Source organism: Delphinapterus leucas, chromosome 21, assembly GCF_059928025.1.
Source record: "Delphinapterus leucas isolate spDelLeu-1000000601 "Yukka" chromosome 21, BTC_Dleu_Yukka2, whole genome shotgun sequence".
Lineage (NCBI taxonomy): Eukaryota > Metazoa > Chordata > Mammalia > Artiodactyla > Monodontidae > Delphinapterus > Delphinapterus leucas.
In genome coordinates this window covers 9,661,822-9,689,350 of record NC_143149.1, presented here as the reverse complement: position 1 = coordinate 9,689,350, position 27,529 = coordinate 9,661,822, and the positions used below count along the sequence as shown (strand labels likewise).

General features: G+C 41.4%; 1 protein-coding gene across 1 annotated transcript in view; it reads right to left on the bottom strand.

Moving 5' to 3' along the window:
• LOC111173362 (CUB and sushi domain-containing protein 1) overlaps window positions 1–27,529 on the bottom strand; it is a 64,068-nt gene that overhangs the window by 12,219 nt on the left and 24,320 nt on the right. The window contains exons 7-17 of the mRNA XM_089903832.1: window positions 22,459–22,647; window positions 19,632–19,784; window positions 18,653–18,835; window positions 12,194–12,370; window positions 11,387–11,566; window positions 8,956–9,102; window positions 8,494–8,667; window positions 6,727–6,800; window positions 5,563–5,674; window positions 3,626–3,805; window positions 1,513–1,569 (exon numbers count right to left, since the gene is read on the bottom strand). Of these exons, the coding sequence (XP_089759958.1) occupies window positions 1,513–1,569; window positions 3,626–3,805; window positions 5,563–5,674; window positions 6,727–6,800; window positions 8,494–8,667; window positions 8,956–9,102; window positions 11,387–11,566; window positions 12,194–12,370; window positions 18,653–18,835; window positions 19,632–19,784; window positions 22,459–22,647 (1,626 nt within the window). The remainder of the gene's footprint in view (window positions 1–1,512; window positions 1,570–3,625; window positions 3,806–5,562; window positions 5,675–6,726; window positions 6,801–8,493; window positions 8,668–8,955; window positions 9,103–11,386; window positions 11,567–12,193; window positions 12,371–18,652; window positions 18,836–19,631; window positions 19,785–22,458; window positions 22,648–27,529) is intronic.

The window sequence follows — 27,529 nt, the reverse complement described above, 5'->3', positions numbered from 1 at the left end:
ATTTTGTAAGTAGAGCCAATCTCTCATCTCTCTCTTCTACTCTTTAATCTCCTTATAAAAAATAGTCCAGTGTTGGTAAGAAAGCTAGATTAAATGATGTCAGATGGCATCTTTTAAGTTCAGAAACAAAAGGCAAAAAGTCTTCTTAAAACATTACAAGTCATCTGGGACAGGAATTCTTGCAAAGGTTATTGAGCTATTCTCTCTTTTCACTGGTTAGAAAAAAATTATTTTTCACATTTCTGCTAATAAATATGCATAAAATCCTGATACTTTTACAATATTGATATAAAATTTTACGGGGTAATTGAGATAAATCTACATCAATGATGCCACTAAATTTCTGTTTGCTTTTTGTCTCATGATGTGTGTAAACTGTTTAACTGGACAAGATCCACCATGAGTGGAAGTGGTCAGAACATACTGTTGGGCTTCCTAGGTAGAAGGAAAGATTTGTGTCTCCCTAAACATATTTGTGTCTCCCTAAGCACTTATGGCAACACGTGAGGAGGACAAAGCAGAGTGTCCCTTTTCTTTCCAGTCCCATTGGCCATTGCCCGTCTCCCCAGACAGGCTGACCCTGTAAGACGTCACCTAGTGACAGAAGAGTCGGAGAACAGATGTCATCACCTCCTATGGCTTTGATGGACCCAACTTCCTAATAATAATAATTTTAAAAATTGAATAAGTTTGAAGCGGAGCTATGACACAGGCATCTGACAGAGTTGCTGACTGATCAGTGACACTGAACGCCCTTCGTCAGCAGCGTCACTGAGCCACACTCTTAGTCAGCAAAGCCCAAAATGCCTTGTCAGCCTTTTCTAAAACAGCCTTCAAAACAACGTCAAGATTGTTTTCCCTGATCAGAACGCATACACTCAACTGGAGCTGTGAATGCACCTGTTTGGGCCTCGCACTTAGGTCCCTCTCGTTGGTGGATCCGAGTGGGTCGGCCTGGCTGGTCTGCCCAGTGGCTGGTCTGTGTCCCGCTGTGACCATCGGGGACGTGGAAGATGATCTTTTCGGGTCTCTGTCCTCTGACCTGTTGCTGGTGGTTTGCAGTGTGCTGTAACCACCGACAGGGGAGGTGCTAGATTGTGCCTCCTAAACAAAGACCCCTGTTGAATCAGTACTTCCCTTCAGAGAGGGTAAGGCACGCTGACGGGGTGTCTGCAGCTTCAGAAAGAGCCTGCAGACTTTTCACGACCACCGCAGCAAACAGAACAGGACAAACACACCACCAGCACCAGCACCACCAGCACCACCAGCACCACCACCACCGACTGTGTCGTTTTATTGAAGAAAATGTTGCCTCTATAGAGCATTGATTTCTGTATTTGATATGTATAAATAACATTTACATAGAATACTCCAGAAGCTTTTTTTAAGGTAGATTTTATACTTCACGGTGTACATTGGATGGACTTCTTTAACTATGCTGGAACTTTTTGCCTCATCTAAGAATTAAATGCAAAACCCAGCACTGTGACTTAACTACAGCATTCCACATACTCTTTCCACCTTTGATCCTGGAACGGAGCTTTATGTCTGAGAAACAAGTGCGAAAACCTGAGTAAGGAAAACACCAGAAAAGGGACCTTATATATTTATAAATGTTTTCTGTTTCTGTTAAACTTTTTTTTAAAGTTTGACTTACATTATAATTTGGGGACACATTGTATTGTTTAAATATTCTCTAAATTTATAACATAGACACAATAGGCCAGGTGATTTGGAGTAATGAACATCTTCGTTAGGAAATAAAACTGCATCTTTCCCATCTGCTATGGCATGCATTAAGCAAGGTACCACACACAACAAAAAGCGATAATTAACATATTCGGAGGCAGAGGATGTCTGAATTACAGAGATACTTGGGGAAAAAAATGGAGCCCCGCATTTGAATTGCTCGAATTCACAGCTGATGCTGTCATAAAACGTCCTTTACTGTAGCTTCCTCATTTGGAGGAAAGAATCACAACCCTCTTTATAAGGCTCTCCATTATACCACATTCTGGGTCAATATTTGATGTCCATTTCTGCCTACAAAATGCCTAAGGCACCTTTTAATAAAACAGTGTGTGACAAGGACAAAGGTTTTCCTTTTAAGTATTGTTCCGTTAACAAGCCATAGTCATGAGAGAAAGAGGAATCTGTGTAGGCTTGGTGTTTTAAATAATTGAAACATTAACTTGTTCATCGACTAATGGAATCAGAAATTTGCATGTTAAAGTTTGTTTCACTGCACAGAGTATAGTAGAGAACAAATCACTTTATTTGATTTAAATCTATAACTGTTCTGGTATACAAACCTGGAGTTTTAGTAACTGTTTCATTAACTTCTCTCACTCCTTTACCTACAAGTAAAAAGACAAATTATCACTTTCAAAAAACATTTATTTTCGAATAAGTTTGAAAAAATGTCAAATTGAAGCAATGTTCCTTTCTCCAGATTTCTTGAATGCACAAAATAGGAATATCTTACACATATCCATTTTAAACCCTTATATTCACAGCAGAATATCCTTTGCTTTTGTGGGAAAACTGAGTTGCGTAGTGGAAATCAATCTGGATCTGACATGAGCATATCCATTTAGTGTGTTACAACAGAGAGCCTTGTAAATGAGGGTGTTTATACCCCTTTGTCACTCCTGTTTGGAATCTACTGCCCCCAACTGAAAGGTAATATACAAAATCACTATGACTTCATAACCCTTCTCAGGTTTCCAGGTCCCCAACCCAATCAGTGAACTCACAAGTTAACAGTCAATAACATCAAAATATCTCCCTGCGGAATGTTTAACTCGGCCTATCAACTTAGATTTAACTCATAATCTCTTTGCTTTTATAGTTTTGTATCAAACTACAAATTATCACTTTTTTAAAGTGTGTATTTTGCTATTTCTGAGAGAGAGGGGCAAGGGAAACATAAGTGTCTTTATTCCTAACGTGAGAGCTACAGACAGGCTCCAGGAAACTAAAGCTAAGGGCACAGGCTTTATCACACTCCGTAATTTCTGTCTGCGCTGCTTGACTTGCATGACTAAGCAGGGTTTGGTGGAGAACCTGAATGGTTAGCTGCCATCAAATCTGACTCAGTTATTACTCTTATTTGTCAATACACAAGTTTGTGAGTTCATTAATGCATCATTTCCGTGTTATTGCTTTTGTAATTTTAAAAAGCAGAACCAATGTCAAGAACACATAAACTTATATTTCACCACCAAATAGCTTGTAGTCTCAAAAATGAGACTTAATTTTATACATTCACCAATATTTGGTGATATTTGCCCATTTTCATTAAAGAATACATTTTCCAAAAATAATACTGTATATTTTTCCTTTTAACTCAAAATGTGTTTCTTTTTGGCTTAAAATGTGATTTGCAAATAATGAAATCTGCATATCTCCTTAGTCTGTGCCACTACTGTAGCCAACACTGACTACACACATGTTCGCACACACACAGCTCACACACATTAAGCATGGATTTGGTCGGGGTGACGGACATTGCTTCCAAGATGCTATTTCTTGTGGGTCTTAAACCTGGACACTAGCCTGATGGGCAACTGACACTCATCCTTGCTCTGAAGGGACCCACTTTCACTTCTCACCAGTGACTTACTTTTACAGACAGGTGACTTCCCTGTCCATTTCATGTCCGCTTTACACGTCCTGTGCTCAGATCCACCCGCGAGGAAGAATCCCGGATGGCAGGTGTACACTAAGGTGTAACCGAAAGTGGGGAGGTCGATGGCCCTCACGTCCGCGTGGGCTGGCGTTTCAGGCTGGCGGCAGGCGTGAGCTGAAATGGGATTTAATCCATTAGTAGTCCACTGTAGCCTTAGCATATGTGTCTAAGGAAATACAGCAAAAAAAATTGGAAATGGCTATGAAATCAGTTTACCATTTAAAACTGAGAATACAGGAGCTGTACATATCACCGACATTCTGGTCTCTGCAGCTTTCAGCACAACAAAGCCTTGGTGTTGGCCAGCTCGCTCGCTCTCTCTCTCTCTCTCTCTCCCTCTCTCCATCTCTCTCTCTCTCTCTCTCTCTCTCTCCCCCCCCTCCCCTCCCTCCCTCTGCTTGCCCTCCTCCTTCTCTCTCACTCCCTCTATCTATCCACCTATCTATCTATTGATATCTGTCATCTATCTATCTATCTCCTTCTCTACATATATGTGTGTAATTATGTGTAGAAATTTAGAATAGAAATCATAGCTTTAAAATAAACACTTCTAAAAAATAAAATAAAATAAACACTTCTGACATACTATTAATATAAATAATATGTTAAATTTTACTAAAAGAGCAGTACTTTAAACTAAACACATACACATTAGAGTGTATTTTTAAATACGCTTTGAGTTTTGTCCAACGGCAACTAGAAAATTTACTGCTCAGTTAAATGAATAATTACTTTTGTTCAAAATTCGATGTGTGTTTAGAAAATTAATTGAAATATAGATTCTTATTATCTTTAAAAATATCATTTATTAGTAAATAAGGTTGTAATGTTTAGATCTCAACTTATTCTTTATAAAGTGCACAGTTATGTATCAAATAAAGGACTTGGCCGATTATTGTAAGTTTACATTATTAAAATCATGAATGCAATCATTTTAAGTATCCTAATATTTTGCACTTCAGTAAACTTTCAAGGTAATGAAGACCTATTCCACACACAAACACACACACGTATGTGTATATACATACATAGATGTGCATGTGTGTATCAATATAATACCTCTATATATAATATCCCCATATATAATTTGAGTAGAGATTCAGAATAGAGATGATACCTTTGAAATAAATATACATCTGATAATACTGATACATAAATACACAAAAATCACACCTTATATACTATTAGAAGATTTTTGTATAACATCGTACTTGTCTTTATGTCTAACCTAGTAAGAGATACTACGTTGCACTAAATTGGTAAAGGATGAAAAGTTGATTACTAATCATTCATACAACATTTCTCCTAATTCTCATGATTAAGTCACAGAATAAAATTTGGTCCTAAGTAACTATTTGAATGATCGATTCATATATAGACTCTGAAAGGAACACTTCAAACATTTCTATTAATATGCTGACATATCACATGATCTCTAATAACCTGAGATGAACATACTAGGAGAATAATAGCACAAGTAGGTTTTCTCCTGTGAATGTTAACTATGTTATCCACCCATCTTTGGTTTGGGGCAGTTTCTCAGACTTAAGTGCCTCGGTATCACCTGGAGGGCCTGGGAGCTACGGACTGGACCCCTCCCTCTTCTGCACTCCACCCTCCCCTGGCCCCCAGAGCCTCAGGTCCCGCGGGTCTGGATGGGATCTGGCTCAAGATTTGCATTTCAGCCGAACCCCAGGTGATGCTGCTGCTGGTTCCAGGGGATCAAACTTTGAGAAACAGGAGTTTAGGGAACTGAAAACAATCAAACAAACAAAAATAAGTTCCTCATTATTTCCCGGGCAGGTAAAACACTCCCCAGCTGCTGGAGAGTAGACAGGTCCCTGCCGACCTCGAGCAGGGGTCACACTTACGGATGCACTCTGTCTGGATGCCGCTCCACGTCAGGTTCGCCAGGCAAGTTCGCGTTGTAGAACCTTGAACGTGGTAACCTTTTCTGCACCGGAAAAACACCATGCTTCCAACCTGGATGGGAAACCCAGTGAGGAACTGCTGAAACCAGGGGGGACCAAAACTTGGGTTTCTTATGGTGAGTCAGTGAGAACGACACACACATGTAGTATATTCCAGTGTTCCGACATATTTGGCCCTACATGTCTATATGCCAGAAGATGTTACCTGAGCCTTCAAGGCCACACGTGAGCCCCAGTATAAAATGTGCTGGCTTTAACCTACGTCCTTGGCAGGGTGTATGAAGGCCATCAGGAAGGGGCCAGTGTGCATCAGGGCCAATCAAACGAGAACATTTTAAGTTTCAGGAAAAACAGGGAGAAGTGGCTGAAGAAAAAGGACTTTTATTCTAAATTATTAAAAGGACTTTTATTCTAAATTAACAGGACTTTTATTCTAAATTAACAGAGTGTGCATATTTAGCTCTGGCTTTCAAAGCCATCTGATCAGAGACCCCTGAAGTCACTCGATTACTTAAGATGGTTGAAACATTGTATTTCAAGCTTCATTACTTTCCATCTTTAGGTATTTCTCCAATATTCGTGTTAATGTACTTTTTATTTAAAAAGTCAAATGAACATTCAAAATATTCAATATTGAGCATGCGAACCACTCTTAGAGTTATGAGAGATCATACAAAGAAGAGATACCATACAGGAACCCTAGACTATGGGGCCTGAACACATTTTCTTCTTCTGTTTTTGTCTCTAGAATTTAATACTATTCACTTATTCTATCAGGTCACCAAATGGGGTCTTTTTATTTGTAGCTCTTCAGTGGCAAGTCACCCTGCTTTGAGATTTGCTGTGTCAGTTCAGCAGACAAAAAATTAAAAAATATGCCTGCTTTCAAATAGAAATTAATATAGCAGTTAATACTGTGTAAATAAAATACATACAGTTATCTCAGTGTTGACAGTTAAAATAACAAGCAGAAATCCTCTCTGAATGGATTTTGTTTGGGCAAATATAACTTGAATCAAATACGGTACATAAAAACACACATATGTTTAAGTATCAGTTTCCTTTCAACGTAGAGAAAAACATGGTGAAGTAAAAATGGAGAACCTCGTATCCTCTTGAGCTATTCTGTATTCCAAACTGTGGGGTACCGGGGTCTGGGCAGGTGTTGTGAGCAGGATCTGAAATTCACAATTAAAACAAAAGTTAGAGAACCAGGTATGGTTATTACCAGGATTCTAACACTTTTACTAACAGGTCTCATGAAATTCAGAAAATTGTGTTTTGTCAAATGTGCAAGATGTTTTGCCAAAAGTTTAAAATTAAATCGCTCTTTTTGCCTTTTTTTCAGATATTTTCTTTAGATATTAACTTTTAGTGCTTTAGCAGACTCTGAATTGCTCTGTGTATTATTTTCTATATCAGAATAAGCACACTCTTTTCCATTCTCTGGTTTAATATTTCTCTACTGATGTATTGGTTGGCTAATAGTACATTATCCTCAATAATTATCTATCATGATCATTTTTTAAGGGTTTAATTAATTACCATCTCCTTTGGCCATATATTACATTACTCCAAATGTCCTGAATTAATTTTCTTCAAGATTTCAAAATGAGGAGTATACTTAATGCTTAGAAACAGAAGCATATAGTAGACCAACAGTGATAATCTTCCAAAAAATGTAGTATTTCAGCCATCAGCGAGCACTTCAGCTTTACTACGGCTGTTGTCCACTGCTAGTGGGAAAACAAAATTGATAACTCTTTTTAAAAAGTATGTTTTCAAGAGAAACTAACCTATCAGGGGAAGAAAAACATTTTTTTAAAAGTTTTTCAGAAATAGCTATAGTGTAAAGCAATAGTTTAAACCAAGTGGCAGTAAACATTAACTAGAAAAGGCAGTGCTTCAATGAAATTATTTCTAACACTGTATTGTTTTTTGGTTCCTGAATATGTATTTTTTCCTGAAAAAATCATTCATAAATTAATATACAAAAATGTACATACACATGAGTAAATAATGTAATGACAAAGGACTATTTTTTGTAAAAAGTGTTTTTTAAAACATCTTTAGATTTCAGTGCAAAAATGTACCCCTGGCACCTCTTAAGTGCCACAAGAGCAAGCTCAAAAAACCGTATTAAGTAGATATGATTTAATTTCTTAGAAAACAACCAAGGATATAAATCATTAATTGCTTGCTACGCATCTTGTGCTCAGGAGAGCTGGGCGAGCAGAATGACCCTGGCCATCACCTTGAGTCTGCAGGAGGAAAAGAGGCTCTGAGTGGAGAATGGAGGATTCAGGTCTCTGTACTGCTGATGGAGTGACTTTCGACCACTGTAATTTCTACCTGAACCCTTTCTATGAGACAGAGATTAGGTCTAAAAATGAGGGGTTAGGTCACATACAGAGTGTCTTCTGACTTGAAGTTTCATTTTCATGTTGGAAAGTCAACAGAGCACGAGTGTCCCTGCAGCCCTCTCTACCGTGGCCAGCGGTGCAGACAGTTTAGTGGGGGACAGGGGGACAGGAAAGCAAAGGCTCAGGTGTCCCTCTGGTGCCACAGCAATAGTGGCAGCTTCCGCAAAGCGCTCTTCCCCCTAAAGAACGTGGCTGTTGGTTGAGATGGGCAGGAGATAGAGGGACTGGGGTAAGAGAACAGACTCTGGGAGCGATTTTTAAGCGACTCGTAACATGAACTGCCAACTCAGTTGTCACGATTTAAGAGAGGCTGCCCATCAGTGCAGCCGATTAGCACCTACGCAGAGCATTACCTATAAGAACGTTATCTATGTGCCCATAAATGGTCCAGTTTTAAAATGAAATGTCCTCATCCCCAAGCCCCTCAGGGCTATCATGTCATCAGTACCGATGCAGGTGGGCTGTGTGCCACTCCACGTGCCATCCGCTTGGCAGACTCTCCGTGATGACCCCACCAGGATGAAGGGAGATCTGCACTGGAAGAAGACTTCAGATCTATAGGTGAAGCTTTTCCCACTGAGTCGTCCCTCAGCAGGCGTGCCCGGGTCTCCACAGAACACAGCTGTAGAAAACAACCGAGACGTCGGTTCGCATTCTGTGTCCCTGGATTAGCTTAACCTACTAAACTTGTTTAACTAGTTTCCATTAAATCTCTAGGTATCACTATTAAACCAACAAATGATGAAAAGAACAGAATCTGCCCTTGGGCAGTGTAGTCTCAAACTGGAATTTTTACCTATTGTAACGTGGCTATAAATCACGCAGGCTCTTTTCCTCAGACTGTAACCGAGGGTGTGCATGTTGGTGATTTGCAAATGAGACCGGGAGCCGGTTCTCCCAGAGGACTTACGCAGGCATTGGGGGACCTCTCCTTTCCACACGCCACGGCCTTCGCAGGAGAGGATGGCGGGGTGAGAGAGCTGGAAGCCCTGGGCGCAGCTGTAGCTCACACTGGCGCCCCAGCGTAAATCTGATCCTTCCACTTTCCCATCCTGAACTGGAGGAGGTTGACCACACATGACAGCTGTTTCCAGAGAACACATGGGATTCAACATTCTAGAGTTTCCACCACAACCATAATGCACCAAGGACTAACATTTTAATTTTACCTGCGTTGCAAATGACATCTACAAAGGGCTGAATTTTTTAATAGAAGATTATTGAGAAAGTAAATCAAAATAATAAAACTTTTCTCCAATATTTCTTCATTAATTTAGATCAAGTCCATAAAAGCCAAGCAAAGTCAAAAGATATCACACTGTAAAAGAAAGTGTGGGATTAAACACAACAGTCTCAATATGTATAAGACCAAGAAAGAAAGAGACTGCTGTTCGATTTATGTCTTTTTATGTTGTTTACCAGAGACAAATCCAGTCAGAACGTGGTCCCATGACATGAGTACAGACTTTTGAATTTATATATACAGATGGTAAGAATTTCCCCCTCTATCTGTATTTTTTTCTTTATATAAAGATAGCATATAATTTCCAGAAGACATAGTCTGTTGATCCATTTGCTGAAGAATTAAAAACCAGTGACTGCATGGTTGAAGAAGATTCTGTAAGAAACCACTTGCCAGGGTTTTATCACAGTCCAGGAGCTTCGGGCCAGAACACAGTTCTCACGAGTGACTCCCCAGCTGGTGCTGGCGTCCACCGTTCCCATTCTAGCCATTATTCTAAGATGCCTTGTCTAAAAGCTTCCCTGAAGATCCAAGCGCTCCTAGACTTTTCACATTGGAGGAGGTTTGCCAATGACAGTCCAGGCAGCAGGAGGCAGCAGGAAGGAAGACTCACCTATATTCTCTCACCTGCAGTTGCTCATGGGCATTCGCACGCGAGAAAGACACACAGACCCAGAACCATTCATGCACAGCCGGAAGCTGGAAATGGGCCCTTCTCTTGCCATTCAACCTTCTCTCTGTCTATTCAGCAAATATTTCTGGAGAATCCCTATGTGAAGATTGGGGGAATGTGTCTCTAGACAGATGACGTCAAGCGGCAAGGCCCCTGGGTGGGAACGGTGACGAGTGACATGGTTCCACGGAGGGGAGGACGAGGGTGGCCAGCGGGAGAAGAGTTCAGGCGGAGAGAGAGGTCTCTCCTTCAAGGGCCTGGCTGGCCAGGGAAGTATTATTAACGCAACAGATTCTAAACAGAGGGACAGAGACCCACACAAACATATGAAGTCCCAGGGACCTGACAATCTATGGACAAGTGCCATCAACAAGCTCATGTGGCCGCAACAGTCCCAACACAACTGTGTGAGCTTCATTACACATCCATGTAATACCTGCTCCACAGCAGCATCATATTAATAACTGCAGATGGAAAGAAGGGTGGAAGACAGGGGCCCTCCAGCAGGAGGAAACCAGGGCGCGCCCAGAACCGCCCAGGCCAGGAGGGTTGGAAACACTGCCGTCAGGGTGTGGAGGTCTCACCTGAGCCTCACAACAAGCTCTACACAAACTACCTGTCCTTCAGAGCCCTCTGAGCATGGCGCCTTCCTCACTAGGGTTTCCTGCTGCTCCAGCTCTCAACTCACGGTTTTTATCTGTCTGCCGTCTAATGAAGAGTCGGACACCCCTTTTTAATACCCTCCCCTCTCCCTTCCCCTCTGGCCCAGCTGACAAGAGCCCCCAGGCTCCCTCACGTGTTGCTGCAGAGCCCTAACCGTGCAAATCCAGCCCCGGTACAGCTGTCACCCCCCTGCCCCCCTGCTTCCCTCAAGCCATGCAGACACCTTCCGCCCGCTCTGCTCTCCCTGGAAAGTCTGCTGTCCAAGTCGTAAATCTTTCCATACCATCTCCACACCACGTGGCATCGTTAGTCTCCGCATCCAAAGCCCACAGAACATCACGCACTGACAACCTCTGCCCCTCTTCTGCCTTATTTGATGATTGGCTTCTCTCTCTGACCTGACTCTATGTTCCCGTGGTAACAGTCCCCATCGTATCTGCCACAGACTTAACACGGCCACGTTCGCCAAGAGAGAGCAAAGCTGGGGTTCACAGCACAGACTCCAGAGGGAGTGTGACTGCCAATGAACCCTGATGTCTCCAAGCCCTGATCTGTGATCCTGAGCATTTACTAAAACTCTCTGTGAGTCAGCCTCCCGTCTGTAAAGCTGAGATTAAAGTATTAAGAAAATGAAGTGATTTAATATTTGCGAATGAGTTTACAAGAATGCCTGGCCCATAGAAGGTCTACATAGGTGCTTGCAAAATGAAATAAAACATAACTCAATAAAGACTTCTGCATGCACGAGTAGAGCCCACAAACCTTTGCAGGTAGGCTTGCTGTGATCCCACGCACTGTCTTTGGTGCAGCGGATGGTGGAGGACGCGGCAGGCTCCATGGTGTAGCCGGGGTTACACTGGTAGCTGACCGTACTGTTGAAGGTGAAATCTGTCCCAAACTGGAGGCCATTTGCTGGTGTACCTGGATCTCCACAGCTTATAACTGGTAAGTGAAGAAAAAGAGTCGGAGAAACACATTATCATGAAATGACGTGTTCCTGGTTTCTATTTAAGTGACTCTCCTTAAGCTGCTATTCAGAGTGGTTAAGGCGTGTGTTATTACAGCAATACCCCCCTCTCTCTGTTTGACAGTTTTACTGGCCGGCGGTCAGGAGGCTGCATGTTTGGAACCGCTCGTTTCTATCCCACGGGTGGTTGGCTGTGCGGGTGACAGCTGGCACCCATGTCCAGTGCTGGGTTAGGCGTGATGAGGGGTCACACCACAGAGTCAAGCACAGAGGCACAGGCTGAGATCAGAGAACCAAGCACCTGTCCCGTTTCCTCAGACTAACTGGTCTACAGAGAGAACAAACCTTGACTTTCTTGGACCTCAGTTTTACAATATCCAACCCAACCAGCCATGCAAAGCACTTTCAACCATATAAATAAGAAAGTGAAGAAAAATCTAAAAGTGTTTAATAATTGGCCATAATATCAAACATATGTATGATATGATATAATCCTCTATGGATTAAAAAAATCAGTACAACACTATAAAATCAATTTATTTTCTCTGTCAGGTAAACGTCACTGTGATGCCCTGGACCCACCAGGACAGCAGGCCACTCACGTGTGCAGTCGGGGGCTGTACCCGTCCAGGTCCCGTTGGCGGTGCAGTGCCGCGTGGTCAGCCCCGAGGTCCTGTAGCCGTCCCAGCAGGCGTAGACCACGGAGCTGGAGAACAGGACGCCGTCGCTGCTGACGATCATGCCGTGGGTGGGCGTCCCCGGGTTCCCACAGGACACGGCTGTGAGGGAACAAAACCGGGCCGTACAGAGAGACCCGTCACCACATGAGGAAGCTGAGAGGCCAAAGGCCATCGGGGTAGCAGACTGCTCATTTATTCCAAAAATCACAGGACACGTAACCATGGGAAACTTCTCCCACATATTTTACTCTAAGACTCATGCCATTCTCTTATGGATGAGTTACAAATGTGCAAGCTACATGTTTGTATCATCTTTTCTAAAACGCATTACTTCCAAACAGGTTAAAAGATGAGTTAAAGCACTGGCAATTCAAAACCATGGTAGTCTGAGATTTAACATGTTTATAACAAACAGTAAAATTATCATGCTCTTTTAAAGGGTCTGTAGGATACTACTGACTCAGAATTGTCTCCCTCTTGCAATAGCTGAGTTAAAAAAACCTGGGCAAATCAGGTCATATTTTACATCTCCAGGACAATTCATTTTAAAAAATAAGGGAGGCCTGAGAAATATGAATGACTACACTTAAACTGTTCTGTGAAACGGTCTCCTCAATGTTCCCCAGTCTACGGGCAGCTGTGTTAACTGGCTTCGGAATGGCTGCACCTTAAATCTCTCTCCAGACGACTGCAAGGCCATGCACAGGCATGAAGACCTCAGCTAATGCTGGGCGGTGTAACAGACCTACACTCTGAGTATCTGTCATGTGTGTTCCTTCGTCAGTGAGCAAGGAAACTCGGCAGCTGCTGGGTGTGTATCAAGGAGAAGACTTTAATCCATAACAGGTTTTTTGCCTTTTTCAGTCAAACCCATTTACCATAAAGACGGTCATTTTTCCTCCTTAGCCTCCCACAATAATGCACAACAGGCAGACATACAAAGAATGTGAATTTTAATAACCACAATGTATCATGAGTTCTTTTTCTGAGAATGACCAAAGTATTTGCAAATACTCTTGCCTACTTCATTGCTCCACTTTCAAATCTAGCCTTGAGAATAAAGACACACTCTTCCTAAAAATGTGAAAGAAAACAGATTGCGAAGTAAAAGCCACTATAATGGAAGTTTAGGGAATTCCCTATCATATTATGTTAAAAAATGCACATACTCTCAGGTTGGACTAGATCTTGTTTGACAAATAAAAAGCACACATGCTGGTGCTTCTATGCCTGTGCCCACATCGGACATAACTAATCAATTATAACCCTCTTCCCTGATGAGTCTGGGTTTTGGACTTACAATCCCTTCGAACACAGATTGTTCAGTAGTTTCTTGGTTGGCATTTGAGATGAGATATATTTATCAACCTTGAAGCAGAGGATACCTAACATTCTCTAAAGCTCAAAAGTTCTTTGATGGCTGTGACATAAATAAAAATTTCACATTGCAAAAATCCAAGCTGTTGGCCTATTCAAGACAATTCCTCATCCATTCAACAAATACTGATTCATCACTTCCTGTGCACAGTTACTGCACACATGTATGAGTGCAAGCCTGACAAAGCAAAGAATTATATTGATCCAATTCATAACAGAAGACACCTGGGTATATCATTATATTTTATTCTAATCAGATCTGCTATTAAAATCTATGTAGCAATTTTCAAAAGTGATCTGTGAAGGACTAATGCTAAACTAAAGCAGGTCACTGTTGAAAACATATTCAACTTAATATATTGTCAGTGAAAGAATGTCCATCATAATAATGACATCCTAATGTTTATAAAGTTCCCTCAAATATTGTATCCTATAAAATCAAATTCATGGTTAACTTTTTTTTTCCTGACAGGGACACTTTCACTGATGGCTTTGCCTATGAAAATGAGGGTTAGAAAACAGAGTCAACATAGCTGTTTTTACATCAAGGTCTTAATGTTGTAAGACATACGGGGACCATATCACTAAAGCAAAACAAGAGATTAAATGTAGGGTCACTAGAAGGAAGACAAGATTTCTTTTAAAATTACAAGTTAAAATTTCTTTTAAAATACATCTTTTTTTAAAGTACATTTGGTTAATGTGATTCCTTTTGGTAAAAGATTATTTTCTTTTTATCAATTTATAATAAAATAGCATTATACTTATTCCAAATGCACTTTATTGTTCATAGACATCAATACCATTCACTTAGCATGCTGTATTAGGAAGATTGCTGTTAAATTGAGTCAAATAGTTATAGGTTTGACTCTCTGATCATACAAGTTAAATAAATGTTAGTGATCAATTCAAGTTCTCAACATGTAGTGTCTTCACTGTAAAATGGGTATAAGAAAGATAATTGCTCCCTGTTGTTGTAAGATTACACATACCAAGTGCAAGACGCCTAGTAAACAATCTGGTAGATTAGTAGTAGTACTAGTGTTGTTATTTTCATTATCATCATTTCAATCCCATTTTAGTCCCTTACCTGAATAAAAGGTCAACTTTATCATAATCTCGTGGCAAAGAGGATTAAGAGTTGCCTAATGCAACTAACCCCAAAGATGTAGTTATATTTAAGCAACCTGGTAAGATATATCCATTTGAAAAGTAAGTCAATGAGCCTGTGATTAAAAGACGAGGTTGCTAACAAAAGAAAACATGGCTTAAAGTGATGAAACTATATCATAAATTTAAGTTCTTTGATGTTGAAGAATTTTTAAAACATTTTTCTTTTGTGATGCATGACTCCTCCTCTTTATAATTTATTGCAATATCCATCAGGAGCTAACGTTTTTAACAGATTCAGAGAAGGTAAATTATCAGGAGGGAGGTGACCTCGGTTAGGGGATTGAATATATAGGTCATGGCTAACCTTTGTGGCAATGAAAAAGTCACTGATAACCCCATTTTCTACGAAAAAGAATATGTGCCCCAAAGATACGGACCTACGATAACAAGGGAGAAAAAACATAAAGCAACAGATTCTCCAAAAAAGTTTTAAGACCTCTACATGCGGAGAGGGGAGTGGGAAGGGGAGTTAGTCACATACCCTACCCATCATTTGTTGTTTCAGTGAGTGCAACACATACTGTTAATTAATTATGCAGCTTCCCATGCTTTCTGTACAATGCAATTTGGAAGTAGCCGGTTTTGTGGGGCATATCTGAGAAATATTTTTAGTATTGAAACATTCTAGTAACTCAACTTCTATCTGTATACAGATTTTAAGGTCCATAGTTTATAAGGATTTTATAGGAACCCTCTGAATTTCTGACTTTTGATAAACTAAATGCTATTTAAAGAGTACTTTGAATAGTCTAAGTACATCATGAAATGAAGTCCAATTAAGCTCCCCTAATCCAATAAATGGATTCCTTTATGTTTTGCTGGAATAAAGCTCATAGTGTCATATCCCAGCAACAAAGTGAGATTTGTATGGAAAACATTACTCGCTCTCAACTGTTTTAATTTTTTCACTTTTTAAATTTGCAATAAAGTGCTTGAGACAAACCCAATATAGAATGTACAGTCTCAAGTAAATGACCATCCCTAGTAGCACAGAATGTATCTAAGGGACGTTTGTTGAGCCTTGGAAGCTATATTTCCCCACCAAATTTGGTTAACTTTTAACCAGTATTTTTTCAAATAATTTTCTGCACCATTCTCTCCTTCTCTTCTAGAACCCCAATTACAAGTACATTAAACTGCTTGATATTATCCAATAGGAAATTATTGTGCTGGGATTTTTCTTCTCCATCTTCTTTCCCTCTGTTTTTCAGATTGGATAATTTTCACTGACCTGTATGCAAGTTAACTGATCTTTCTGACATCTTTCGTCTGCTAAGTTGATCCAGAAAACTTTTTATCAGATAATGTACTTTTCATTTCCAGAGTTCCCATTTGATTCTCTTTCATTATTTTCATTTCTCTGTTGAGATTCCCTGTTTCAATTCAATTTACTGTAAAGTCTTGAACATATTTTTAATAGCTTATTTAAATCCTTATTGTGTTTTTCAACATTTGGGTCATCTCAGGATCAGATTCTATCCCTATTGTTTGTTTAGTTGGTTGGTTGGTTGGTTGGTTGGTTGGTTGGACTATGGGTCATATTGTTCTGGGTTGTGCCAATGCAGTAACTGTTTATTGTATGCTGGACATTGTGAATGAACTACTGCATGGAGCATGTCATTCCTTTAAAAGATGTTGGCTTTGCTCTGGTGGGCTTTTAAAGTAGTTATAGATCTTCTGGGTCTTGTCATCAGTTTTATTCTGTTAGTGGAGAGCTAGTTAGTCTGAGTCCTAACATGACTTGCTCTTAGTTCTAGCCTGTCCCCCTGATTTTAGGGAGTGGTACCTATTCACAATGTATGGGCTCTCTAGGCCTCCAAGAAGTATCCTGAGTGTACAGTGTCTCTCAGTACGGTATGACCTACTATCACAGGTCTGCTCTCCGCTAAGAAGGTCTGTGCATCACTGAGTCTCACGCGTGCTTGTCAGCCCAGCCCTCAGCTGAGTCACCTGTGAACACGCCTACAGAATTCTGGGGCCCTCCCATTGTCAGTTCCCTCTTCCTGGATTCCCGTTTCTGCAAATTCCATTTCAGTAACCTAAAACAATTTCCACCTCATCACCTCACCAAGTCACTGTACCACCTGGGTTCTGCTTCCCAGCTTCCCAGCAAGAAAAATGCACAGAGTGACAGAGGGGTTATGGAGCTCATCTTATTTATTTTCTCCTAAGGAACACAGTCACGCCCTGTCTGTTGTTTAATGACTCACGTAATTGTCTCATGTATTTTGTTGTTTTATAGTTGTTCTCAATAAGAAGGTGGGCCTACTATCGTTTAATATGTCATGGATTGACGTGGAAATCTTATTTAATTTTCATAATGTTCAAATACTTCTGGACCAAAAATTCACAGGTGTGGTATAGAGAAAAGGTTAGATGGGGTGTAATTGTAGATTACGGAGGTCATGTGTAACTTTGAGGTATTATATCATAGAACAGAAAATGAAATGTTCTGGTTTTGGTGAGAAAGACATGCTCTCATGCAAATTTTAACATTCAAATTTCTACAAGAGGGGAGGGACCCGAGAGTGAGAAAAGCTCTACTAACGTACAGTCGCATACTTCAGTCAATAGAAATGGCATCACCCTGCAAATCACCCTGCAGGTGGCATTTCCCCACAACTGCTTACTCATATTTGATTTAACTTCTTCAGGGCCTAATCTTAAGATTTACATTAACTTGATTGTCAAGAGGCAATTTGGAGTCAAACATTATCTTGGATTATCATGTATACTTATCTCTATAGAGAGATAGATAGGTCTTTGACTATAATAACCAGGATAATCTCTGACTCTCAATGAGAGGATACACACACACGCATACATAGGATTGGCTTATTCATACATATCATTTTATATTATGTAGACTACATATGATACAGTTAACTATGGAAAATATAGTCAGATTAGATACATGCATATTATATTCTACTTATCTGTATAACACCTATAATAAAATGAGTGACAGTACAAGGAGAGTTGACATAGTAGGGAAAATAAAGATTAAGGGAACTTGATCTATATTTCTGGTGTTGATATTGTGTGAGTTTATTCAAGCTGATCAAATTCTATGGGAAGTGTTTCATACATGTAAAAATAGGTAATTAATTTGTGTAACTGTTTTAGACTTGAAAATTCAGTCATTGAGAAGTTTGTGTGCAAATGTTAAAGTCTTATCTGTCCGAATTCTAACTCAGTTATTTTCTAGACTCTGAACACACTCATGACATGTCAGCTCACCTTTGCTTAAGACAGGCATTGCCAAGACATGACATCGTGTCTATAAAGAGCCGTGGCATTTTACTGTTATTACTGAGGTTTCCCACCATTTCCTATCATGCCTCTTAAATAGTACAATAAAATATACTCACTCCAAAATATTATACGGAAAGTAACCCGAGAATCTTTTGCAACACAGTGCTCTGAACAAGGACCACCAACAGCCTGGAAGGAACGTGTGAACAGAAGCCTCTTCCAGCCTGCAGGGAGCTCCCAGCAGCGACTCACTCTGCCCTACTCACAACTCCTTCACCTCAGCTCTCACCACCAGCAGCCACAAAACACAGAGAACGTCACCAGGAGAAGACAGACACCTCCTTTAGACCATGGACTTTCAAAGGGTGAGGACAGTGTCGTATGATCTTTTGAACAGTCAGGTACCTCCTTATGCCCAGCTGTGCTTTTTGATGATTCTCTTATACGTTTGGGGGGTAAGTAGGTTAATTGTAGAAATAGTGTAAACCTGTAGGATTTTTGTGGAATGTTACTGGTCATTTTAGAGTGAGTTACCTGGTTTCAACCTGAAACGCTGACTTTCAGGCTTGAACTTACCCTCGCACACGGGCTGCAGTCCTGACCATGACCCGTTGAGCAGACACGTTCGCTCTGCCGAGCCCCGCAGCTGGTAGCCCATTTCACAGGAGAAGCGGAGAAGGCTCTTGGCCTTAAACTCATCTCCAAGCCGAGACCCATGTGCTGGGGTCCCTGGATCACCGCAAAATCCAGGATTATTTCCTATGGAACACAAACACGTATGGCAATACTCAGTGCTGTTAGACTCGTTTAAAACAGGGCTGTTATGTTTAAAGGGAATGAAACTTTATGTAAATGTGTATCAAACACAGTTACAGTCATACAGCATTCTGGAAATCTCCTGAGAAAGATTTCCTTTATTACAGCACAAAAACGGAAGAGGCTAAGAAATCGTTTCTGTGTAACTACAATCGAAATAGCTTATTAAAATACGGTTGTACAATAATTGATATTCTTTAGAAGAAATAAAATACTGGGGATGGTAAATGCAGGAATTGCTCATTGGAAATGCTGGTGAGGAAGCTGACGAGGAGATGGGGGTGAAGGTGTGTTGGGAACGAAAAAAATCAAATGAGAGGTTTGATGCTTCTACACTGTGTCGGTCTGCTGATTATGTTTATTTTGTTTATTATATTTACATATTTTGTTTATTATGAAACATTCATGGAAGAATTAAGTTGATATTTTTTCCAAACAGGATTGATTTAACAATTGACGACAGCGACAGGAAAGATGTGGAAGAACTGAGAGGAAGCACAAAAAAGGAGGGGAAAACAGGGGCAAACTGAGTCAAGGTGAGCAAGCTTCCTACTCAGGTGCTAGGGAGACTCCTGCAGAGGAAAATGTGTCGTGATAGGTGTTTAAAGGGAAGGAAGATGAAGATGACGCTGACGCTATATCATAGAGGCGTACTTGGCTGGAACGGAATAATACCGACTTCAAAGAACGGCACCACTACCCAATGCTTGGAATGAAGAGCTGACTGCGTCATGCCCACCTGTGCAGTGGGGCAGGGCTCCGCTCCAGTGACTGTCCTCCTGGCAAGTCCTGCTGCTGTTGCCTACGAGACTCCGTCTCCCTTGGCATGAGTAGTGAACCACGGCCCCAGATGTAAACAGGTCTCCAGTTAGGATGGCGTTGGCAGGGACCCCTGGGTGTCCACACGAAATAACTTAAGAAAAAAATCAAATCAAATCAATGAGTACATTGTTCCTGTTAAGCTGCTTTGTGTTGGTCAATGTCCCTTAGAGACTCATACAATCATCACCTATTAACAAAAAACACCCGGATACACTGCACATCGCTGCAGTGCCCTGTGGATAAGAAATGCCAATTTCCAGACGACCCTCCTCCTACCCGGAATAGTCACGTTACTGAAGTCCACGAAAGGGTCTGTCAATGAAGTTTTTGTTTGTTTTTTTTTATTAGGTTAAGATAGCTTTGCTTAAGGTAGAAATTGATATTTAGGTTTTCAAAAAAGAAAGTCACTCTACCTAAATTTTTCCCATCTGCCCTTAACTGTGTCCTAAACAAGCAGTGTTACACAAAATGTTAGAAACTAACATAGATTCACCAAGACTATTTCCATTGTTTCTCCAGTTAGTATGACAATCATGCTTTGCTTGGGGACAAAACTCGGTCAAATCTGCTTCCTCTTCCAGTTCCCATGTCTAGAGAGACCATCTAACAATTTTTCTTTGAATAGGTGGCAATCTAAAATGTTTAAGGAAAAAATATAATAATAAATTACTGATTAATATTTTCCTCAAGTAGTCCACTCATTTCTTTATAATTACACCAAATCAGGCCCATCATCTAATCATAATTATCCCTCAAGAAGGAAGATTCTAGAATCCAGATTACCATAGGATCGTAAAGACATATCTCTCCCTTTCTATAAAGTCCAAAATTAGGGTTAGCCATGGGCAAATTTTATACCACGTACAAACAGCTACCTGGGCTGATGATGCCAAAGAGTATTCAAAGGCTCTGCTGGTTTAACATCCTCGAGGGGCTGCATTCAGTCACTGACAACCCCAAAGTGATGCCAGCCAGAGGGGCAGGTTAGAAAGGTTGGAAGGCATCAGCCACCCCCTGAGTCACATAAGCCCTCCTCTGAGACTGTCTTACACTGACATCCACTCACTGGACAAGAGGAGTGTACCTACGGAGTCCTAAAAAGAAGCTAACTAGAGCTGAATCAGTGAAATTCTTGGTAAATGATCAGTTCCAGGTGAAATAAAAGAAAAAAATCAGTGGAACAGTATAACAGCAAAAATAGAGATGGAGGTTAGCTGCTGAAGAGCACGTGAAAACAAAACCTCCTCTGCGAGCGTGTATTCCCAAATTCACGGTAATTCCAGCGGTTAATGACCGCAGTGGTGGGACGTCGCCCCTTGGAAAATGAGATCAGTTAAAACCTGGTTCCTGGAGGTTGGAGCATGCTGGCATCATTGCAACAACCAATACAAGTCTCACAGACACCAGGGAAGATGCAAGAGAAATCTTTGGGGAGAAAAACAAACAAAACAAATTTCTCTGAAAAATTCCCGTGTGTGAAGGCGCAGAAAACCAGAAAACATAAAGCTTGATGAGGATAGTAATACATTTACAGATGTGTTTTGTCATGTAAGCCTGTACGTTTGTTTTTGAAAGTCACCGCTCTCTTTCTCTGTAGAAATTCGTTGTTTTGTTACAGTTAGAATTTGAGACTGGTTTTAGATTGAAAGGGCTTTGTGGGACCCTAACTTGCAGGAAAAAAGTCTCCAGCACCAATGCACTCTGAAAATGTACTGAAAAAAACGCCGTAATTGTCACAGGTGAAATGGATTATCACTTTTTTCAGTAAGTTCAATTTATAATGTGATTGTCATTTCCTATTTTTTCTACCCACACAAAATGAATACTAAAAAGATAAGGATTGTTTTGTTTTGTTTCTGACTGATTTTTAAAAGGCCAAGGAGAGTGACTCCTTTTCCTTCATTTTCAGACTATGTTTTAACAAGAAAATTCTCTCTGAGCTAAAGGACAATATGATTTTTCAAGTGAAAGAAAGTAATACTATTAGCTATTTGGGTAAAAAAGAAAGTGTCCTTGTGAACCTATATGGTCTGAAACGTACTGTTAATAGTGTTTTGAGGGGAGCCATAGCGGCGGCCTATCTTGTCTGTCCTGAGCACCCCATTCTTCACAGCAATCCGCCCTCCTCTTGTTTAAACCTACGGGTCAGGAGGAAGTTACGACCAGGACACTATCTTTTTTATCATGTTCACATCGGACTGTACCAGAAGCGCTGAAGAGAGCCAAATCAGGCCCCTCAGAGAGCGCCACCCTTCCGGCCACAGGTACTAGGTCAATAGATAGAGACTCCGTTTACAGCCTCTTGCCAATAATTCTGAACCTGGGTCCAGACAGATGCATGGTGTTGAGAGATTCGGGGTGTTGATAGAGGCACCGTCTGGAGGCCGCTGGTGCCCGTTTGAACCGGTGGATTAGCCTCCCTGCTGGCCCGAAGCAGGAGACACGCAGCAACAGCAGACACAGAGACAGCCCGGTCCAGGCGGAGCCCGCGAGCCGAGTCCGTCTCCCTCTGGGGCCAGCTTCGCGAGCAGGCCAGCACCCCCCCTTTCTTCCCGCGAAACTAGTGTGAGCTGCATTTGGTGATTTCTGGCCAACCTATAAAGTTGTCATAATAACAAATATAATTTGTGATGGGGGTGGGTAGAGAGAATTAAAAATCAGTACCGTTTTGAATACCTGAAAAAAACTGTGTTCTGTTGGTGGTGTTCTTACAGGGCTCTGTGGCCAAAAGGACCCTCACTTACCCAAACACTTGGGCAAAGAGCGATCCCATAAGCCATTTGCCATACAGGTTAAGGCAGAAGATCCCAGCAAGTAAAATCCCTTCTTGCAGTGATACACGACACTCATTCCATATTCAAAACTCTCAGGGAAATTCTGTTGCTCGTGACGAACGGCATTTTCCACAAAGCCTGGATCCGAGCAGTTCACCACTGAAAAAGGAAAGCGCGGTGCACATTATTCAGATGCAGCTATACGTTCATAAACAAAACAGACAGACGGGCAGAGAAGGCAAACTCCTCCTCGTGGTTTTAGAAAGTTGGTAGGACGACAGCATGACAGCCAAAGCTTGTGAAATCCTGTACCCTTGACGAATCCCACTTCCTGCTTTGGGCCATTATGCTTCAAAAACTGTCAAGCAATATGTCGGCTACTATAGCACCTTTAACAACGCGAGGCTGACGGTCTTTAACTGTTTCCTAATAATAGGCTTCTTCAATGTAAGGTCTAAAATTCGTTTCCCTGGTTAGGTTTTTATGTTATGAAAATGTTAAAATAGAAACGGCTGAAGTTAGTCTACATATTTGTATGCGACTGTGGTACTTCAGGACAGCCTGGGACACAGTAATTAATTCCCACCCCACCCTGACATGCACTAATGCTTCAATACGTGCCTAGGTAATTTCTGTTATGTGTCTAAAGCAGACAAAAATGACAACTCCTCTATCAACACTTAATAGAAGTGTAAATTAAGGCAGCCTCTGATTTAAGCTTCTTCCCCTGTAGAAACAGCTCCGGCAGTGACAGTGGGATGTGCCTGGTTCATCTGAATGACACTCTCTGAGCCTGAGTGCCGGCTGGCATCTGGGAGGGAACCAGCCACGTGCTTTTGCAGGTGCAGAGGAAAGAAAGAGCCCCAATTCTCTCTCTCTGACCCGCCTACCACTGAATGGGGCAGCTGCTGGGGAGCCGTGCTCTCTCCAGATATTTCTGGCTCAGAAGCCAGTAGCATGACAAGTTCCCAGGCAGCCACTGCACTCGGTGTCCCAGCGGCCAAAGGCAAACCCTGCCCGTCTGCACCCTGATTTCTCTCTCTCCCCAGGACGATGGGGTGGGCGGATCAGAGGCGGACAAGGGTCCCTTTCAGCGCTGCAGAATAATATCCTACCCTTCTTAAACCAATCCTTAGTTGATAGAAGAAAGACAGGTTCTTTCGAGTCAAGGAAACATGTTTACGGAGCCCCGGCAAGTATTTTTAAGGCTCCATGGTGCATTGCACCTGCAATAAAATTGTCACCAAACCCACCATAATAGCAGGCATTAGCTATTTGGAAAAAGTGTCACTGACTTGCACGATTATTTTTATGACCTGAAAAACGCCTGCATCGGCCCATTGGGCACTTAGAGTTGCATGTCAAGCCCAGGAGACAGAAACAGCTCCCTTGTGTCTGACCTTCAAAAGCAGAAAGGTGTTGCCTTGGCCCGAAGGCCAAAGACGCTATGGTGTCGAGTTTGAGCTTACATAGCGCTTAGAGGACGGTCCCCAAACCACAGCAGACTCTCTGCAGTGAGAGGAAAGGACACCGCTTAGGCGACCCACGTGGAGGTGCCAAGCCTTCCTGCGCCGGGGCGCCCGGCCCATGCCTCATGCATCCCGGGACTCCGCACGCCCCACCGGGCTCCTCCTTTCTTTAATTCATAGTTTTATATTCGGGCCCAGCTTTCCTGAATGCAGCCTGATTGTGCGGTGGGTGAGAAAGACGAAGTGCACAAAGCAAGTGCCATTATGTGTTTGGGGTCAAGAGAAGGGTGGGGCTGGAGGCAAGAAGAGAAAGAAAAGAGAAGCAGTTATCACTCTGGTAACGGTGAGGTCCGCCTGCATCCCCCGCCTTTGCCGGCAGAGGAGAGCAGGGCTCTCTGAGCCCCACCATGTCGGGAGGACAGCTGCTCAGAATTCACGAGTTTCATGAAGTTGAGAGGACAATCGAAGGTGAGGTGACTATTCAGTGTATCACACAGAATAAACATTTCCAACTTGTTTACTTGGATGAATCAAAATTTAAACGTAGGATTACCGGTCACCAAAAGAACCTATGATGACTATTTTTCAAACATATGAAAGTTACCTTTCACCTTTTATCACTAACTGATAAGAATAAAGAAATTGGCTTTAGGTGTAATGAGACATTCGGGTTTGATAAAGAAGGTTCTGATTGATTATAGTTGATTCTAGTTAAATTTCAGAGGTGGGTGGGAGTGGGGGCAGGGAGACTGAGCACCTACTATGTGCCAGGCACTTTGCTAAGCATTTCACATGCACTGGCTTACTTAGAACTCATGGGAACCTAAGAGGAAGGTAGGATTTCTTTGACTGTTCATGGAAGAAAACTGATATTCTCCAGTGAACTTGAGGATTCACTACAAGACCCTGGATTCAGTGATGCAAGTTTAGTGAGTTTTTTTTGTTTCCTTTTTTATTCCTCTCTAACCAGAACAGAACCTTCACTCACCCCATATTTTCTTAATTTTCTTTATACTCGTGTCTGTAATAGCAAAGGACATATATTTTAATTCTCTGAGTTTAAATGGCCAATCCCACAAAACTGTAGATAAGAAAGAGAAAATAAAACCTCCAAACATTTGCATGTAACACAAAAATTATTACACAAGGAAAGAAAATATTAAGTGACTCATCCTAAAACTGCCAGACTTGGTATACCTCATTTATTTCTCCTTGAACTGACTGAACTTTTTAAGCTCATGTTGACACATATTTGAATTTAGGAGACAAAGATTCAGAAAGCTCTTCTATAGAAACGGGGGCCTCTGGAACAGTAGGCATAATCTGATTCTTAAAATAAATGTGAAGACATTGGTTTTCATTCCTTTTTATGAAATTTACATCCATATAATTTATTTATTTCAGAAAGATATTACTACTAGCAAAAAGGATCCCTTCTTTTATTTATTTATTTTCCTGATCCTGTTTGTAAAGATAGAACCAGGGGGTGAGTCGCTTCCTGGATTGGAGGGTTCTGATTTATCACAAACACAGCTGGCATGGCCAGAGCTTTTCCCTGGGAAGGGCTGAGTCTGAGGGTAAAAGGTGAGTCCAGGGTGGAGAGACTTTGTGGAAATCTGTGTCTAAGTCAGCCTGACTTTCGCACAGATTTACTGGGAATTCATTCCAAAGTCCTCGTGGGGTTTCTCTTCTGCATCATTAACCAGATGCTGTACGATTACTCAGGATTCCACAACTCATTGACCTCCACAGATTAGACATCTGAGAATCACATCAAGTATTTGGGAGAAGAAATCAAGCACGACATGATGCTGACATGAGACACAACACCCTGAACCATCTGGGGGTTTATTCAAGGAACCACATAAGGTAAGAATCAGGCCATACTGCAGTACACACCTTGAAGAATCCCTGGAAGTTTTATGAATAGAGTAGCTATTTTTGTTAACTTTAACTTTTTGAGTTTCATGCCATTTTTTTCTGATGCTTCACTGTCTTTATAAGTCTGACCTCTTTGAATTCATGCTTTTCCTGGTCGAATAATATGCATGTAAATTCTGTGCACTAGATTGTATCTCTTAGTTCATAAATGAAGCAAAACAGAGCAATAGAAAACAACAGAAACACGAGCGGGAGGCACCCGGGAGATGAGGGCGTGATTTCCGATCCCCTCAGCACTCGGACGACTGTTTGTCAGTCATCTCCTCCTTCATCAGACGTTTTTGAAGTGTCAGATTTTAAAATTAAGTACTAATTTTAAAGTTCTGCTCTTCCAAAGGCAGTGTCAAGAGAAGGAGAAGACAAGCCACAGGTTAAGAGAGAATATTAGAAAAGACATAACTGATAAAGGACAGTAATCTGAAACATTAAAAACTCTTAAAACTCAACAATAAGAAGACAAACAACCCAACTAAAAATGGGCCAAAGACCTTAACTGACACCTCAGCAAATAAGACCTACTGATGGCAAATAATCCTATGAAAAGATGCTCCACATCATATGTCATCAGGGAAATGCAAATTAAAACAATAATGAGATTCCACTACACACCTATTAGAACGGTCAAAATCCAGATCACTGACAACACCAAACACTGGCGAGGGTGTGGAGCAACAGGAGCTCTTATTTCTTGCTGGTGGGAATGCAAAATGGTGCAGCCACTTTGGAGGACAGTCTGGGTTTCTTACAAAAATAAACATACTCTTACCATACAATCCAGCAATCACGCTCCTTAATATTTACCCAAAGGAGTTAACAACTTACATCCACACAAAAACCTGCACAGGAATGAATACAGCAGCTTTATTCATAGTTGCCAAAACTTGGAAGCAACCCGGATGTCCCTCAGTATGTGAATGGATAAACTGTGGTCCATCGGGACGATGGAATATTATTCATCACTGAAAAGAAATGAGCTATCAAACCATTAAAAAGCATAGAGGAAACTTAAATGCATTTACTAAATGAAAAAAGCCAATTTGAAATGGTTATATACTGTGTGATTCCAACTGTACGACACTGTGGAAGAGGCAGAACTATGGAGACAGGAAAACGATCAGGGGTTGCCAGGGGCTGGGGGCAGGAGGAGGGATGAATAAGTGGGGCACAGAGAAACTTTAGGGTCGTGAAAACACTCTGCAAGATATGTGGCAGTGGTGGATACGTGTCACTCATTGTGCACCTGTCCAAACATACAGACCGTCTAACACCAAGAGTGGACCCTCATGTCACCTGTGGACTCTGGGTGAGATGATGTGTCCATTCAGGTTCATCAATGATAACAAATGCACCATCTGGTGGGGGTGGTGACATTGGGGGGTGAGGTGGGGCTGTGCATGGGTGGGGGCAGGGGGTTTATGGGAAATCTCTGTACCTTCAGCCCAACTTTGCCATGAACCTAAACTGCTCTAAAAAATAACGTCTACTAAAAAAATAAGACCATTCCTATTTTTCAAGAAAAGGGAGGAAGGTAAGAAAAGTCAAAATTAATACTGAAGACTTTAAAACACATTCTAGCATTCTTTAAACTGTGCCATAGATATCTAAAGGACCTAGTATCTATTGTAAAACAC